The following is a 17,889-nucleotide window of genomic DNA, read 5'->3' as shown; positions in this document are numbered from 1 at the left end:
GAGGAATGAAGTGACTTGCCCAAGGTCACACAGCAGACTAGTGGCAGAGCTGGGATTAGAACTCACATCCTCCGACTCCCCAGCCCATGCTTTTGCTACAAGGCCATGTTAATACACTGCTCTGCACAGACTAAGCCCACTTAAAAAATACTATTACTTTTTTTAATGGTATTGAAGCACTTTCTACGTGACAGGAACTGTTCTAAACACTGGGATAGATACAGGCTAATCTATTCATTTATTCAATCGTATTTATTGAGAGTTTACTGTGTGCACAGCACTGTACTAAGAGCTAAGAAAGTACAATGCAGGAATAAAAAGAGACAATCCCTGCCCACAACGAGCTCACAGTCTAGAGGGGGGAGACAGACATCAAAACAAGTAAACAGGAAGAAGGAAGAAGAAGAAAGAAGAAGAAAAAGAAGAAGGAAGAAGAAGAAAAAGAAGAAGGAAGAAGAAGAAGAAAAAGAATGAAGGAAGGAAGGAAGGAAGAAGAAGAGACCTTGAGCAAGTCACTTCGCTTCTCTGGGCCTCGGTTACCTCACCTGTTAAAGGGGGTTCAAGACGGTGAGCCGTGTGTGAGACAGGGACTGTGTCCAACCTGATTAGTTTGTATCTACCCCAGCACTTAGGACAGTGTCTGGCATATAGTAAGCACTTAAATACCATAAAAAATACTATGCACAGAGTAAGAGCTCAATAAGTCTCTCCCAAGCACCTAGTACAGTGTACCACAGTGTACAAAGAAGCAGCATGGTGTAGTGGATGGAGCACAGGCCTGGGAGTCAGAAGGTCATGGGTTCTAATACCAGCTCTGCCACAAGTCTACTGTGTTCCCTTGGGAAAGTCATTTCACTCCTCTTCTCCCATTCCCTTTTGCACCTCTTTTACTTGCTCCTTCATTCATCCTTACTCCATCCCCACAGCTAATAGGTATTTTTCTGTAATTTATGTATTTATCTATTCATATTAATGTCTGTCTCCCTCTCTAGACTGTGAGCTCATTGTGGGCAGTAATGTGTCTACTGTTATACTATACTTCCCCAAGCACTTACTAAAGTACTTTGCACACAGTGAGAGTACAATAAATATGATTGAATGAATGAATTCTCTATGCCTCAGTTACCTCATCTGTAAAATGAGGATTGAGACTGTGAGCCCTACAAGGGACAGGGACCATGTCCAACTCCATTTGCTTGTATCCACCCCAGTGCTTAGTATAGTGCCTGGCACATAGTAAGCGCTTAACAAATACCACAATTATTACTATTACCACCACACCAGGCGAGTGCCCAGATGCTGCTACTAGTTTAGAACCCAAGTCCTTCTGACTCCCAGGCCCACGCTCTAACCACGAAGCCATGCTGCTTCCAAGACTCTGTGTGAAGCTCTGTAAAGAATCTGTTCTGTGACCAGAGTCGCTGGCCCGACCGGCAGCCTTACCCAAGTTGGAGAAGCCATCTTGAAGTGCCCACAGCTGGCCCCAGGCCGCAGGGGCGGGCTCTTCTGGTTCCTGGTCCTCGGGAATAGAAGGAAGATCCTGCGTAGGGATCGTGTCTAAGGAGCTAAGGGTCCCTGAGCTGGAGTAGGATGACTGGCTGGAGGTATGTGTGGCGCTCGAAGAGGAGCTTGAGGCGTTCTGTGATTGGGAAGCACTCTGAGACTGCTGGGATTCACCTCTGCTCTCCCGGGACATCTTGTCCTCCAAAGAAGCTGCAAAACAGGAAAAAGGAGTGTTCTGCATCAGAGATTAGGTTCACAGAAGTTGCACTCAGCTGAGGAGACATCATGGCAGGCAGGAGGACCTGGGTTCTAATCACTGCTCGGCCACTTGTCTGGTGTTTGATCTTAGGCCAGTCGCTTCACTTCTCTGGGCCACGTTTACCTCATCTGTAAAATGGAGATTATGTCTGAGAGCCCCTTGTGGGAAATGGATTGGGTCCAAACTGATTGGCTTGTATCTATCCCAGCTCTTAGTACAGCTCCTGGCACATGGTATTTACCATTTAAAAAATTCATTAGAACTGTTTAGACGAGGTCCTAAGTTAGTTAGGACTAAGTTAGTCCATGCTGAAAAAAGAAATAGGGCCTGAAGTCAGAATTTCAATAAATTTTGGTCCTCGACATTAATACTGCACTTTCAGGCTACTCATACGCACTGCATGCACTCAGACCCTTAATAACTACACCATTAATAAGAATGGGAAGATTAAGCTTTCTAATTTACCTTCCCGGCTGAACTATCATATGCTTTAGACCCAAGATTTTACCTTTACCCTCTGGTCCCCTATTCTCTGTCCCTTTTCTTCCCCATTCTCCACCTAACTGGAGGGTGTCGGATTATTTTACCTCCCTAATTTCCTACTATAGTTCAACCTGCACAATTCACTCCTTTAGGGCCAGATGGCTCACTCTGCCTCAATCTCATCTATCTCACCACCGAACCCTTGCCCATGTTCTCCCTCTGACCTGTAATTTCCATCCCCTCCATATACCCAGAACACCACTCTCCCCACCTTCAATGCCTCATTAAAATCACTCCTTCCCCAAGTGGCCTTCCCCAACCAAGTCCTCTTGTCCCCTCCTCTCTCTCCCTTCTATGCTGCCTATACACTTATATTTATACCCAGAAAATACTAGATATTATTAATAATAATGTGTGGTACTTAAGCACTTACTATGTACCAAGCACTGTTTCAAGTGCTGGGATAGATACAAGTAATCAGGTTGGACACAATCCCTGTCCCACATGGGGCTCATGCTATCAATCCTCATTTTAGGAATGAGGTAACTGAGGCCCAGAGAAGTCAATTGACTTGCCCAAAGTCACACAGCAGACACGTGGAGGAGCCTGGACTAGCACCCAGGACCTTCTGACTCCCAGGCCCATGCTCTATCCACTAAGCCACATATTCACCCTACCCTAAGTTCCACAGCCCTTAATGAATTTATCCATTCTTTATATTAATGCCAGTTTCCCTCTGTGGGCAGGGAATGCATCTACCAACTTTATTACATTGTACTCTCCCAGGCACTTAATACAGTGCTCCGCACATAGTCAGCCCTCAATAAATACCACTGATTGATCTTGCGAGAGGGCTTTTATAACAAACTGACATCTATCTACCTAACCAGGTATTTTATATAATACTTGAAAAAAAACATTCAAGCCTCCAAAGTCTTGCTCAGATGAATCTAGAAGTAGTCGTGTTTGTTACGCTCCCACCTGAAGCAGTGCACTGTACTAAGCGCTTGGGAAGTACAAAACAAAATGACATATTGCCTGCCCAAAAGTATTTTAAACTGTGTCTGAAAAATACATCTACCTCACCACTTAGAACAATGTTTGACACATAGTAAGTGCTTAACATACATTATGAAAAAAAGAGTAGCCAAATGATTGTAAAATTACTAAACAAAAATATAAAACTGCTGAATACGGGTAGAAATAAGTTTGTAAAAGCTAGAGATCGTGAGTAGACTTATAGTGCCTTAGGGTGCTGGGAATTAATCAGGGAAGGCTTGGTGGAGGAGGTAGACTCTTCAGGGGCTGAATGTGGCACCAGCTGGACTTGGAGAAGGAGGGAGTTCCACACCGGAGGAAGAGCACGAGGAAGGGGACGGAAGCCGAAGAGTCGGGGGCAAGGTTCCGTTTTCAAGACTGGAGCCAAACAGTTACCTCTATGCTCAATCTGAGGTTGACGAGAAGGATGATCTAAGCTTCACTCTGTCAGGGCCAAGGGCTGGTTCAACCTCTGAGATGTTTTCTGTGTGGATTGCTCCAACCTGGATTCGGTCCTGCCCTGGGCAACTGGAAACAAAGATCAGCCACATGAAGGTGAACAGACACCATATCTTCAGGTTCAGGAACTACAAAAGGAACTCAACTTGAAGGCAGTTTTCACAACCTTGGTCACATAGCACTCTGCACACAGTAAGCGCTCAATAAATACCATTGATGACACAGCAGTACTGGACTAACCCATCAGGGGTTTGAGCACTTTTCAAGAAGCCTAAAGATCTGGTTGTCAATCAAAAGTATTTATTGACTGTCCACTAAAAATGATGGCATTTGTGCAGAACACTGTACTAAGCAATCGGGAGCCCCAAAGCACATACATATACTTTATATTATTGTCTGTCTCCCCCTCAAGACTGTGAGCTCATTGTGGGCAGGGAATGTATCTACCAACTCTGTTGTAATCTCCCAAGCGCTCTGCAATCATGGCTGGGACAGTACAATATATCCAAATTGGTAAACACATTCCCTGCCCACAAGGAGCTTACAGTCTAGAGGGGGAGACAGACATTAATATAAAGTATATGTATATATGTACTGTGGGGATGAGGGAGAGGTGAAGAAAGGGTGCAAATCTAAGTGTAAGGGCAATACAGAAGGGAGTGGGAGAAGAGGAAAAGAGGGCTTAGTCAGGAAAGGCTTCTTGAAAGAAATGGGTTTTTAATATGGTTTTAAATGTGGGGAAAGTGATCGTCCATTGGATATGAAGAGGGAGGGCATCACAGGAGAAAGGGAGGACGTGGGCAAGGGGTAGGCGACGAGATAGAAGAGATGGAGATACAGTGAGTAGGTTGGCATTAGAGGAGCAAAACATGTAGGCTGCGTTGTAGTAGGAAAGCAGTGAGGTAAGGTATGAGAGGGCAAGGCAGCTGAGTGCTTTAAAACCAATGGTAAGGAGTTTCTGTCTGATGCCGAAGTGGATGGGCAACCACTGGAGGTTTCTGAGGAGTGGAAAAACATGGTCTGAACAGTTTTGCACCAAAATGAAATAAGAGTAGCAGCATTTATTAAGCACCTACTGTATGCAAAGCACCATATTGGAAAATAAATTCCTTGATGAGAATTTAGACACGGTCACTGGCCCCCACAATCTAAGAATAAGGAGGAGGTGGGAGTTTGGCGATAGCCACATGTGGAAAGATGAAATGACACAAAAATAATTAAGAAAATGAGGACAGGTTTGAATAAAAGCAAGAGGGTAGTATAGTTTCAGGATCCCCACAGCTCAGCATCCAAGAGACATAGAGATAGAGTTTTCTCAGGGTTGTAGAGGTTAAGGAGGGGCCTCATGCTACCGCTGTATCCTCGCCCTTCCTGTGCTAGAGCAGGGGCTGAAAGTCCCGAGGTCACGGGGGCTGGGCAGCTTCTCTTTGGGGCTGCAGATCTCAGCAGTGAGCTCTGTCATATCCCACAGTCAATAATTATTCTCCTCCACTTTAAAACTTTATTAAAGGCACACCTCCTCCAAGAGGCCTTTTCTGATTAAGATCCCCCCTTCCTCCCACTCCCTACTGTGCCTCCAATAAATACAACTGATTGACTGAGGTGGTAATGGAACTTGATGGGGCCTCAGGCTGCAGCTGATCCCTCGCTCTTCCCAGGCTAGTAGCCAGAAATAAAGGGCTAGTTTTCCAGGTGCCAAATTGGGGTAGCACCTTGCTTCAGCAACCAACTGGGCTCGGCGACCGATAGCCATAGCCTGGCGGACCGCCTCAGCTCAACACCATGACCAACAGCTTCTGCTATCAAGTTGCCCCAAACAAGGGGTTTCCAGGCTTAGTCAGTCGATTGAATTTACTTAGTGTTTACTTGTGCACAGCACTGTACTAAGTGCTGGGGAGAGTACAATATAACAATAAACAGACCCATTCCCTCCCAACAGTGAGCCCATAGTCTAGAGGGGGAGACAGACATTAATATAAATGACAGATATGTACATAAGAGCTATGAGGGGGGATGAGTAAAGGGAGCAAGTCAAGGCAGTGCAGGAGGGATTGGGAGAAGAGGAAAGGAGGGCTTAATCAGAGAAAGCCTCTTGAAGGAGATGTGCCTTCAATAAGGCTATAAAGGGGGGAGAGTAAGCTGTCGGATTTGAGGAGGGAGGTCGTTCCAGGCCAGAGGCAGGATGTGGGCGAGGGGTCAGCGGTGTGATAGACAAGATGGAGGAATAGTGAGATTAGCATTGGAGGAGCAAAAGTGTGCGGGCTGGGTTACAGTAAGAGTAGTGAGGTGAGGTGGGGGCAAGGTGATGGACTGCTTTAAAGCCGAGGGTGAGGAGTTTTTGCGTGATGTGGAGGTGGATGGGTAACCACTGGAGTTTCTTGGGGGTGGGGGGAGGAACATGTCCGGAACGTTTCTGTAGAAAAATGATTCGGGCAGCAGAGTGAGGTATGGGCTGGAGTGGGGAGAGGCAGGAAGTTGGGAGGTCAGCAAGGAGGCTGATACCACAATGAAGGTGGGACAGGATAAGTGATTGAATTAAGCACTTGGGTGACTACAATGTAACAGAGCAGACACATTTTCTGCCCACAGTGAGGTAAAGACTGGAAAATAGGTAAAATTCAGTGAACAAAATCACCGGCACTGATGCTTGATATAACGTGCACTCTTATCCAGATTTCCTCTGAACATATTATTGTACCATACGAAGTTACAAACAGGACTAGATCCGTCAGTCAATCGTATTTACTGAGCGATTACTGTGTGCAGAGCACTGTACTAAGCACTTAGGAGAGCACACAGAACAATATAACAGACACATTCCCTGCCCATAATGAGTTTGCACGGCATCTTTCCTGGGTGTTTCAGACATTTACCTGAAGATGAAAGGCTGAACCAGGTGAACTGGGAGACACTTTCCTGCTCCAAGATTCTTTCCTGATCAGCGTGGCTCTGTGGAAAGAGCTCGGGCTTGGGAGGCAGAGGTCATGGGTTTGAATCCCAGCTCTGCCAGTTGGCAGCTGTGTGACTGTGGGCCAGTCACTTAACTTCTCTGTGCCTCAGTTATCTCATCTGGAAAATGGGGATTAACACTGTGAGCCTCACGAGGGACTGATGACCCTGTATCTACCCCAGTGCTTAGAACAGTGCTCTGCACATAGTAAGCACTTAAATTCCAACATTATTATTAGTTATGATGGCCAATTCCACTAGGCAACGAGAAGCAGCATAGCCCAGTGGAAAGAGCAAGGGTCCCAAAGTCGGAAGAACCTGGGCTCTATCCCGGCCCTGCCCCTTGTCTGCTGTGTGACCTTGGGTAAATCACCTCACTGGACCTCAGTTACCTCATCTGTAAAAAGGGGGGATTAAGTAGCCTCATGTGGGACATGGACTGCATCCAACCGGATTACCTTGTATCTACCCCAGCGCTTAGAACAGTGCCTGATACATAAGTGCCTAACAAATACCTTTAAAAAAAAATGAGCTGAGGAAAAAAAGCACATGGTTGAGATCTAGGCCCTATCTCTATCCTCCAGTGGGGCTATAGTATAAAAGCTGGATTTGAACTAGGTCCAACCTGATTATCTTGTATATGCCCCTGCGCTTAGAACAGTGCTTAGCATGTAAAGTTTTTAACAAACATTTAAAAAAAGAAAAATTAGCTGGGGGGTGGGGGAAGGGTTGGCAACAGACAGAAAAGACAAAAGCAAGCATCATAAAAGACAAGGATAGCGAATCAGGGCTTAACACACTGCTTGGCATATATTGAGCCCTTAGTAAATCTCATCTCTGTAAATATAAGGGCAACAGAAAAAAGCAAACTAGGAAGAAGCAAAGAGGAAAATGCAAGTAATGGCCGACGACAAAAAGCAGAACGGCTTAGTAGCCACCGCAAGGCAGGGCTGAGAGTCAGGAGCCTGCAGGCCCGGGGTGGCCAGGGATTGTCTCTTTTGCAGAGCTGTACTTTCGAAGCGCTTAGTACGGTGCCCTGCACACAGTAAGCATTCAGTAAATACGACCGAATGAAGGAGGACCGTGCCGGGGTCCCAGCTCCGCCCCTGGGCTGCGGTGCCCCCTCGGGCAACTTACTTAACCTCTCTGGGCCTCCCCTTCATGGGCTGTGAACGTGGGGCTAAAATCCCCGCCCTCGCCCCCTTCTCGGGGGAACCGGGGCTCAGGGGCCCCGGCCCGGGGGTCAGAGGTCGTGGGTTCGGATCCCGTCCCCGCCGCTTGTCTGCTGTGTGACCTTGGGCAAGTCACTTCTCTGGGCCTCAGTTCCCTCGGCTGTAATTGAGGACGATCTCATCCCCTGGTATCTCCCCCGGCGCTTAGCACAGTGCTCGGCACATAGTAAGCGCTTAACAAATACCCACCTAACTATTATTAATCCCGTCTCCGCCGCTTGGGCAAGTTACTTCATTAGGGCCTCACTTTCCTCACCTGTAAAATGGGGGTGAAGACTGGGAGCCCCACGTGGGACTTGATAACCTGCATCTATCCCCGCGCTTAGAACAGTGCTTGGCACCTAGCGAGCGCTTAATCAATACCAACATGATTTATTATTATTAATCCCATCTGCCGCTTGGGCAAATCACTTCACTAGGACCTCACTTCCCTCACCTGGAAAATGGGGGTGAAGACTGGGAGCCCCACGTGGGACCTGACCTGGTATCTCCCCCCCACGCTTAGCACAGTGCTTGGCACCTATCAAGCGCTTAATCAATACCAATATCATTTATTATTAATCCGGTCTCCGCCCCTTGTCAGCTGCGTGACCTTGGGCAAGTCCCTTGCCTGGGGGGCCTCAGTCTCCCCACCTGTAAAGGGGGGAGGGGATGAAGACTGGGAGCCCCACGTGGGCCAAACTGAGCCGGAGCGCTTAGAGCAGTGCTTGGCACCTAGTAAGCGCTTAATCAATATCATTTATTATTATTAATCCGGTCTCCGCCCCTTGTCAGCTGCGTGACCTTGGGAAAGTCCCTTGCCTGGGGGCCTCAGTTTCCCCACTGGTAAAAGGGGGGGGGGGTGATGACTGGGAGCCCCACGTGGGCCAAGCTGAGCCGGAGCGTTTAGAGCAGTGCTTGGCACCTAGTAAGCGCTTAACAGCACGGTTATTAGGGGGCAGGGTCTAGGGGCTGCGGAGTTGGGACGCCCCTTGTCTTTGGGGGGGTATCCGGGAAGGGGGGGGGGGGGGAAGTTGGGAGAAGGCCGGGATCGGGCAGCGGAGGCGCGAAGGCGCCGAGCCCGGACTCACCCCCCGGGAGCCACCTCCAGCCCGCACACGCCGCCCCCGCCACGGGGCGCAGCGGCGCTAAACGCTCCCATCCAAACTCCGCCGCCCAGCCAATCGGGACCAGCCGCCCCGGCCCTGCCGACCAATGAGGAGGCCCCCGGAAGTGACGGCGCGCGGGGGCCGCGCCGCCTTGTGGGAGTCGTAGTTTTTCGCCTCCGAACGGCCCGGGGGCGACGGGCGGCCCCGCCCCCCGCCGGCCTCGCCAGCCAATGGCGAGACGGCGGCCCGGCCGTCCCGGCGGTGAGCGGGCTCCGGCCGCCGGCTCCGCCTCAGCCCGCCTCGGGCCCGGGTGCGGCGAGCGATGTGGCCGGCGGGGCCGGAGGGGCTGCGCAGGGCGTGGACGGCCCTGCGGGCGGGGGCCGCGGCGGGGAAGGCCCTGAGCGGCGGGGCCGCGGCGCAGGCGCAGAGCCGGCCGCCATGCTGGAGCTGCGGGGGGGCGGCGGCGGAGGAGGCCGGGGACGCGCATGCGCTCTTCTGCCCCACCTGCCGCGCGCTGCAACCGCCCGACCCGGCGCGCGACTACTTCCGCCTCATGGACTGGTGAGGGGGGGGAGGGGCGGGGCCTGAGGGGGCAATAATCATCATCATGGGGGTATTTGTTGAGCGCTTACTCCGTGCAGAGCACTGTTCTAAGCGCTGGGGGAGATCCAGGGGCATCAGGTGGTCCCACGGGAGGCTCCCAGGCTTCATCCCCATTTTCCAGATGAGGTCACTGAGGCCCAGTGAAGTGACCCGCCCACAATCCCACAGCTGACAAGTGGCCGAGCCGGGATTCAGATCCATGACCTCGGACTCCCAAGCCCGGGCCTTTTTCCACTGAGCCACGTTGATTCTCTATAATGAAGTCATTAATCACAACCATAATCATTCTGGGCTTCTGCTTTTTTAGGGTCCTTATTCATTCATTCATTCAGTAGTATGTATTGAGCACGTACTATGTGCAGAGCACTGGACTAAGCCCTTGGAAAGGACAGTCGGGCAACAGAGAGAGAGATCATCCCTGCTCAACGACGGGTTCACAGTCTAAAAGGGGGAGACAGACAAAATAATAATGTTGGTATTTGTTAAGCGCATTCATTGTGCAGAGCACTGTTTTAAGCGCTGGGGTAGATACAGGGTAATCAGGTTGTCCCACGTGGGGCTCACAGTGTTCATCCCCATTTTACAGATGAGGTAACTGAGGTAAGTCACACAGCTGACCTGTGGCCGAGCGGGGATTAGAACCCGTGACCTCTGACTCCCAAGCCCGGGCTCTTTCCACTGAGCCGTGCTGCTTCACTTGAAGATGGACAGTGAGTGAAAGCCAAGGAAAGACAGGGAAGGGAAGAGGATAAGGAAGAATGAGCAGTGAGTGAAAGCCAAGGAAAGAAGGGAGAGGGAATCCTGCTGGGGACCGGGAGGTGTGGCCAAGGTGGTCGCTTGGTGAGGCCGTCCCTCTCTCTCCACCTGTTTTCTCATCTCCCCCCATTCCTTTAGCTGCCGTTCCTTCACAGTTGATATCCGAAAGCTGCAACGCAGGTACCAACAGCTACAGAATTTGGTTCACCCCGACCACTTCAGCCAGAGGTCTCAGGTACACCACCTGCCACCCCTCCCCACCATGGCTGCTTAAACCACTAGGCCTTAGTCTCACCGCCTTCGGGGGACGCCCCGGGATCACCTTTTCCCTTCAACCGATGCCCAAGTTTCGAGAACGAGGAGCGGTTTACCGGCTCTGTTATATTGTGCCCTCCCAAGCGCTTAGAGTGCTCAGCACACAGTAAGCGCTCGGTAAATATAACTGATTGATGGATTAACTAGCCCTGCCAAGCGTCGAGGAGACGTGCACCAAGAAGCAAGGCTGGCAAAGTTCAGGGCTGAACTTTAGCCTGAAGATCCAACTTTCTGTGCCCCTTCCTCACCAGGGTAATAATCTGCCCTCCTACTTTCACACTTCTCCAGGGGCCTCCCCTGAAGGGCAAGGACAGAAACCCTGTTTTTCCCAGATTTTTTCTCACTGTATCAGTGAAGCAAAGCCCCTGAGGGTGTGTTTCATCAAGACCATTCCTTTGGTGGGTCCCACCCCTCCCCTCAGAGAGGGCAGTTGGCTGAATGCCTGGGGACAGGGGAGGGGTGGTGACTTGGGCGTGAGACTGCCCCCTTCATCCCTCAGCACCCCATGGTCCAAGGGTCTGGAAGCCAGCATCATATGTCCCCCCACCCCAACATAAACAGAGGACTAAACTGTTAAAAGTGATGCCTACTCCACTCACATCGCCTATCTGCATTCACCCGTGCCCCTAATAATAATGATTGTGACACTTGGTAATTGCTTACTAAGTGCCAAGCACTGTTCTAAGCACTAGGGTAGATACAAGTTAGTCGGGTTGGACCCAGTCGCTTTCCCACATTAGGCTCACAGTCTTCAACCCCATTTCATAGAAGAGCTAACAGGGCCCAGAGAAGGGAAGTGATTTACCCGAGGTCACACAGCAGAGAAGTGGCGAAGCCGAGATTAGAACCCACGGCCTCTGATTCCCAGGCTCGTGCTCTTGCCACTAGGCCTGTGCTTCCCATTGCTTCCAGTGGCCTGTGGGCCTACTCCTAGATCCCTCCCCCGACAGCTCACAGCATCAGGTGGCTGGCAGGAGAGCCTGCGAGCCAAGGGTTGGTTTATTTAAGGGTAATTTCTCAGTAACGAAAAGCAGGCTTCTCATCCCAGTGTTCAATCAGCAGGTTTAATTATTGTGTGTGAGTGTAGGCTTGATCTCTGGCCTAATAATGTGAATCTCTTTTTTCCACCTCCAACTGACAGACCGAAAGGGACTTTTCAGAGAAGCATTCTACGCTGGTCAACGAAGCCTACAAGACTCTTCTGATTCCACTAAGCAGAGGGTTGTATCTTGTAAGATGGTTTCTGACCCATCCGGTAGTCTAGTATTGCAGTGCTTTTTTTTATGGTATTTGTTAAGTGCTTACTCTCTGCCAGGGATGGTACTAAGCACTGGGGCAGATGCAGGCTTATCAGGTTGGACACAGTCCCTGTCCCACATGGGGCTCACAGTCTTATTCTCCATTTTATAGATGAGGGAACTGAGGCTTAGAGAAGTGAAGTGATTTGCCCAAGGTCACACAGCAGACAAGTAGAACCCAGATCTTTCTGCCTCCCAGACCCGTGCTCTATCTACTAGGGCACGCCACCCTCTACCCTTCTACTGCGAAGAGCATTGGGTGATAGTTCATAAATCTCCTTAATTAAATGGAACATCTACTCTGCATGCATGTATCCAGTCAAAAGAGAATGAAACTATATCAGAACCCAGTTCAGAGACTCACCTTCTTCTCCCACCCCCACCCACCCCATATCATCTAGTTTCCAAATACACCTTGTTCTCTTAGGCAAGAGTTGCGTCCTTGCAAACTCTCACATGTAAGAAAATCTGCACTGTAGCACTCACCCTAGACTGTAAACTCATGGGGACAGGCAGTGTATCTATTTATCACTATATAGTACTCTCCCCAGCTCTTAATACAGTGCTCTGCACACAGTAAGCACTCAATAAATACAGCTGACCGACTGGCCCATGGTGATGCCATATACATGCACATAAGCAGTTTCTTTGATAAAGTGGCTCGTATTGTCAGATGATCCTCAATTCCCTTATCCCATTCTAGTCGATACATCTCAAAAACCCACCCTTTGGCAGAACTAAACGTATTTCCTGTCCACTTTTTGTAACCGCCACTCTTCCATCCTCCGGTTGTGGTGTGGGGTTCTTGTCTGTATTTTTAACAAACTTGGATCTAGTCCCACGAAACTCCCCTTAAACCTTTCTACTTCTGAGATAACCCCAGCTTCCCCCCACCAAGGACCCTGAAAATGAGTAAGATTGAAATGGCCACCGCAGCTGGAGTTAGAACTTGTTTTACTCTCCAATAGCTGAAGCTGAGTGGTTTGGTAATACCCGAGGGCACAGACAGTGAAATGGACACGCAGTTCCTTGTGGAAGTCATGGAAGTCAATGAAAAACTGGCAGAAGCTCAGAGCGAGGCTGCGATTGAAGAGGTCGAGACCTTAGTCAAAGGTAAGTTGGAAATGAGACGATCATTAGGGTTCTGTTATGGTTCTGACTTGTGAAATTTGTAGAGGTGAGTTCAAGCAGGACGTGATCCATCATAATGAATCAGTGGACTGTTTTTTCTTAATTACTGAAACTGCCAAGTAGGGCTCTTAACACTATTTTCCTGGAACCAATTAAGGATGCCAAGTTAGTTCCTGATGGTGTAAAATGAATTAGACTGTTCCCAGTATTTTTAAAAACCATAGTTAACACCATTAACTCGATCAAAAAGCAATTTAAATATGTGCTGATAATACAATATTGTGAATTTAAACAACTAAATGCTTCCCTGCGGTCATTAAAAAAAAAGAAAAAACTGAAATTACCCAAAGCCTGGTTTGATACTTCTCTGAGTTCAGACATTGCAATACCTGTAATTTAACTGCCAGAATTAAGGTTGTTCATTGTTTGCTTCTTGCAGCCCCTGATTCTGCTTAAAGAGGTACCAAATTACCGTCATTCAGGCTATAAAATTCCCTGATGCTTCTTAGCAGAACGCTACTGTGTTACATTGAGGTTGGATTTGAGGCCATGATGAGCTGTATTTCCTCTATTCGTAACTCACTTCAGTGCCAAACCCTGCAGCTGTGTGTGTTGATACTATGCAGTGGGCCAAAGGATGCCCAGAACAACCATCTTCCTCTCACTGCACGTGCGTGGCAAAATCTGAGCATTATTGCCAAGTACGACAATGCTGAAAGGAAAACTGGCATTGAAATTCAACAGGGCTGTTGCAGAGAAGGGCCAAAAAAAAAGAGCATTTATAATGGGGATGTAGCAGGATGGTTTTCTAAAACCAGAAGTTGGTTTTTTCCAACCGTTTTCTCACCCGATCCTCCTAGATGGGTCTGATGCCCAGTTTCTTTCATACTCACGGGGTTTGATTTGGGAAGATTGAACTCTCCTTTAGGTTCACCCACACTCCTGGTCCTCCCTCCCAGCTCAACCCAGGACTTAACCCTGAAGACTGTAAGCTCCATGTGGGCAGGCAATGTGCGTACCAACTCTGTTGTATTGGACTCTCCCAGGTGCTCAGTACAGTCGTCTGCACATGGGAAGCGCTCAGTAAATACAATAAAGCAGCAGCTCAACCTAATGCTTTTAAATCCTACCATGGTCAATTGCAACAAAATTCTGGTAACAAATTCTCTTAATATTAGCTAATATGTGCGATTTCATTAACGCTGCTGAGAAAAATATGGAAATTCCACCTGCATTTGCCCCATGCCGACATGGCCATAGAGCAAAATGCACATAATCCAGTCCATAAAGTTTTAGCAGTGTTTCCTATCACATCCTTAATCATGTTTGTTGAGAATGTATTGAAGTGTAAAGATTAATGCAATAATTTTTTTTCAAGATAAACAGAAGAAACTGACTGAAGATGTAAGCAGAGCTTTTGAACAAGGTAATGACTCATTCTGTAGTTTCCTTCATTTTTAATTTCTTTTTTCTTTACTGGTATTTGTTAAGCACTATAAGCCAGGCACCCTTCTAAGTGCTGGGGTAGGTACAAGCTCAAGCTAATCAGGTTGGACACAATCCCTGTCCCAAACAGGGCTTGCAATCTTAATCGCCATTTTACAGATGAGGTAACTGAGGCACAGAGAAGCGAAGCCCAAGGTCACACAGGAGACAAGAGGCAGAAGTGGGATTAAAACCCAGGGCCCTCTCATTTCAGGGCCTGCTCTCTCCCCTAGGCCATGCTTCTTCTCTGCTTCTCCTTGTGAGCAGAAAAGGGAGTAGGGGATCCAGAAGAGGAAAAAGGAGTGGAAACCCACTGGGATGGAGTCACCATAAGCCATTTCAACGGGCATGCAGGAAGGGAGAAGCCCACGCTTCAGCAACATTTGCCCCTGAATGGGGACCATTTTTTTTGACTTTCCACTAATTTTTTTTTGCATGTCTACTTAAAAATGTATCCATCAGTGGTATTTACTGAGTGCTTACTGTGTACAGAGCACTGTGCTAAGCACTTGGAAAAGTACAATACAACAGAATTGGTAATCACAACCCCTGTTCCTGCTGCGAGAAGTTCGTGCTGTGGCCTAATGAAAGAGCATGGTCCTGGGAATCAGAGGACCTGGGTTCTAATCCTGGCTCTGCCAGTTGTCTGCTGTCATCTTGGTACAACTCACTTTACTTCTCTGGACCTGTTACCTCATCTATAAAATCAATCAAGAGTGTTTACTGAGCATCTACTATGTGCCAAGCACTATCCTAAGCACTTGGGAGAGTACAGTACAACAGAGTTGGTAGATCTGTTCTTTGCCCACAACGAGTTTGCAGTCTAGAGGGGGAGACAGATATTAATATAAATAAATGAATTAAGGATTTGTACCTAAGTACTGTGAGGCTGAGGGAGTGGTGAATAAAGAAAGCAAATCAGAGTGATGCAGAAGGGAGTGGGAAAAGAGGAAATGAAGGCTTAATCAGGATTAAATCATCCTCCTATGTCGACTGTGAGAAAGGGACTGTGTCCACCCTGATTATCATGTATCTATCTCAGTGCTTTGAACACTGCTTGACCTATAGTAAATGCTAAACACATACCATTTATTTATTTATTTTATTTATTTAAAAAGGGAGCTTAGGGCCTACAGGGAAGGACCAGACAACTGAATCCCATAATGTGGCACAGCGATTTAACTTGTCTTAATTCAAACCACAATGCTGTTGAACTGCCAACTGGTAGAATTTCATGTGTTATCATTCTGCCTCTCTCTCTCTCCCTATACTGCCCAGATCATCTGTGTCACTTCCCAAATGTCCAGAGCCATTGCTCAGCCATGGGCTGGGAAAATATCCCCCAAGTCCATATCCAGCGAGCAGCAGGAGGGGACTCAATCACTAGTATTGATTGAGCACCTACTGGGAGCGAGCACTGTATTAAGTGCTTGGGAGAGAACAGTAGAGTCAGTGGGCATCATTCCTGCCCCCAAGGAGTTAACAATGTCTGTGTTGGGGAGGGGGGAGCCCTGAGGAGGGGAGAATCTCCCAACCCTCCCTGAGGGGACAGTTGTAAAATGAGATTGGAGGGAAAGAAGGGGGGCAGCATTCATTCATTCAACTGTATTTATTGAGCACTTACTGTGTACAAAGCACTGTACTAAGTGCTTGGAAGAGTACACTTTAAAAACAGACACATTCCTGCCCCCCACGAGCTCAGTCTAGAAGGAGAGACAGACATTAATATAAATAAATAAATAAATAAATAAAATAACAGATATATACCTATGTGCTGTGGGAATGGGAGGGAGGATGAATGAAGGAACAAGTAAGAGCAGCACAGAAGGGATAGGGAGAAGGGGAGAGGAGGGCTTAGGGCAGCAGCATTCTCTCTTCCAAAAAATAACACTGGAAGCATTTTTTAAGTTGTCCATGCTTGGAGGAGGGGTTCCCCAGAAAATGCAATGGGGTGTCCCCTTCCTAAAATGGGGGTCTCTGGAATTAGCCACAGGCGCCCTGACCTAGGTAGTGCTACTAATAGGAAGTGAAAATCCTGGTTTTCAACCTTTCAAGGGGCATCTGAATTTAAAAGCTGGGTGCAATTCACTCTCAAGCCTTTTTAACATTTTTCTTTCATTTCAGATGATCTTCAAAAAGCCAAGGAACTTTTAACAAAAATGAGGTACTTTTCAAATTTGGAAGAAAAGGTGAAGATAAAGAAGATACCTTCCTAATTTCACATCCATTAACATCGATACTGAATTTCATGAGAATGCTCACTACTTTAATGGAATTTTTTGTCTTAATTGAGCAGAGGCATATTAAAAGACCTGATTTCCAAGTCTTGGATCAGATATGTAGAATTGTCTCAGGGAGTGTGGAATCCTTATATTTCTCGCCAGTCAGTCGATACTTCATTAGGACAAGACTCCTAATTTCAGCAGGCAAATGAATTTAGCACAATTTAAGAACAGATGTAGAATTTAATGCTAGAGGAACAAGTCTGAAGCCCAAGCACATCTGTAAGATCATGTCAGAAATGGTGATGTGATTTGGACTTCTCTTCATCTTGCTTTTAAACAGCAAAACATGAAAGAAGAATCACAGGTTACAGAGGAGTTTGGCTAATGTCTCTAAGAGAACATTCATGCTCTGAGCCAGAGGAGAAGAATGTGCATCAACATCGATGCCAAGAGTTAAGATTTGTCCTGCGGCTGCCTTATTCTAAAAGACCCTCCCAGAATAGTCCATCATCTCCAGATTTGGATCTAAATTTCTTGGAAAATAAAACTAAAAGATGGCTCCCTCTTTCCATGCCTAGGATTAGTCATGGTCTGCTGGGGTCTGCTCTTCAGAACTTACAAACCTGAGAGTTGAAATATTGTCTCAGTGGGAGAAGATAAGTGCTAGATAGTTTTTCGTGAGCCCTGGAAGTTCAAAATTCTGAACCTTACAGGCACCGCTCTACTCCTTCAGCGCCCAGTTCTGCTAGATCACAGATTACATGATTTGGATCTCTCCCGATGAAAGGAGTAGAGAACTTGAGTCCGTTCTGGGTGTATTTGATAGCTAATCAGTGGTATTTCCTGAGCATTTACTTTGTGGAGAATACAGTTCAGGAGAGTAGGTAGATAAAATTCCTGCCCACAAGAAGCTTAACAGTCTAGGGTAAAGACAGAAATTAAAATAATTTATGGATGGGGAAATGAGAGGGTACCAAGTGCTTAGTACAGTGTTTTGCACACAGTAAGCACTCAATACAAACGATCGAATGAATTTTCTGATAGGTACCTAAGGGCTGTGGGAAT

General features: G+C 47.6%; 2 protein-coding genes across 9 annotated transcripts in view; one reads left to right on the top strand and one right to left on the bottom strand.

Moving 5' to 3' along the window:
- Positions 1–9,096, bottom strand: part of CHEK2 (checkpoint kinase 2) — a 52,564-nt gene extending 43,468 nt beyond the window's left edge. For 5 of the 7 annotated variants that reach the window (XR_003754204.2, XR_005661243.1, XR_003754205.2 and 2 more), the window contains exons 1-3: positions 6,616–6,722; positions 3,680–3,811; positions 1,444–1,713 (exon numbers count right to left, since the gene is read on the bottom strand). Coding sequence is in view for 4 of the 7 variants with exons in the window: in XM_029049151.2 (XP_028904984.1) it covers positions 1,444–1,696 (253 nt within the window). In the remaining 3 variants the exon portion in view is untranslated. Of the gene's footprint in view, positions 1–1,443; positions 1,714–3,679; positions 3,812–6,615; positions 6,723–8,993 lie in introns of those variants that run through there. The other 2 variants (XM_029049152.2, XM_029049153.1) reach the window with 2 other exon arrangements.
- A 197-nt stretch (positions 9,097–9,293) lies between these two features.
- HSCB (HscB mitochondrial iron-sulfur cluster cochaperone) lies at positions 9,294–16,949 on the top strand. 2 transcript variants are annotated; one of them, XM_029049157.2, is made up of 6 exons: positions 9,294–9,572; positions 10,509–10,605; positions 11,827–11,916; positions 12,952–13,096; positions 14,493–14,540; positions 16,724–16,949. In XM_029049157.2, exons 1-6 carry the CDS (start codon positions 9,334–9,336, stop codon positions 16,813–16,815), a joined length of 711 nt encoding a protein of 236 aa, XP_028904990.1. In that variant the 5' UTR covers positions 9,294–9,333; the 3' UTR covers positions 16,816–16,949. The 2 variants fall into 2 exon arrangements, with proteins under 2 accessions (XP_028904990.1, XP_016082889.1); XM_016227403.3 differs by lacking the exons at positions 9,294–9,572; positions 10,509–10,605 and having other exon boundaries at positions 11,827–11,906.
- The last annotated feature ends 940 nt before the right edge of the window (positions 16,950–17,889 follow it).

Source organism: Ornithorhynchus anatinus, chromosome 21, assembly GCF_004115215.2.
Source record: "Ornithorhynchus anatinus isolate Pmale09 chromosome 21, mOrnAna1.pri.v4, whole genome shotgun sequence".
Taxonomy (NCBI): Eukaryota; Metazoa; Chordata; class Mammalia; order Monotremata; family Ornithorhynchidae; genus Ornithorhynchus; species Ornithorhynchus anatinus.
This window is presented reverse-complemented; position numbering and strand designations above follow the sequence as displayed.

Bases quoted from the DNA above. Each gene is read 5' to 3' on its own strand.
- HSCB (XM_029049157.2), top strand. From the start codon at position 9,334: ATGTGGCCGGCGGGGCCGGAGGGGCTGCGCAGGGCGTGGACGGCCCTG. The intron at 11,917-12,951 runs GTAAGATGGTTT...ACTCTCCAATAG, and splicing joins TAAGCAGAGGGTTGTATCTT to CTGAAGCTGAGTGGTTTGGT. The intron at 14,541-16,723 runs GTAATGACTCAT...CTTTCATTTCAG, and splicing joins AAGCAGAGCTTTTGAACAAG to ATGATCTTCAAAAAGCCAAG.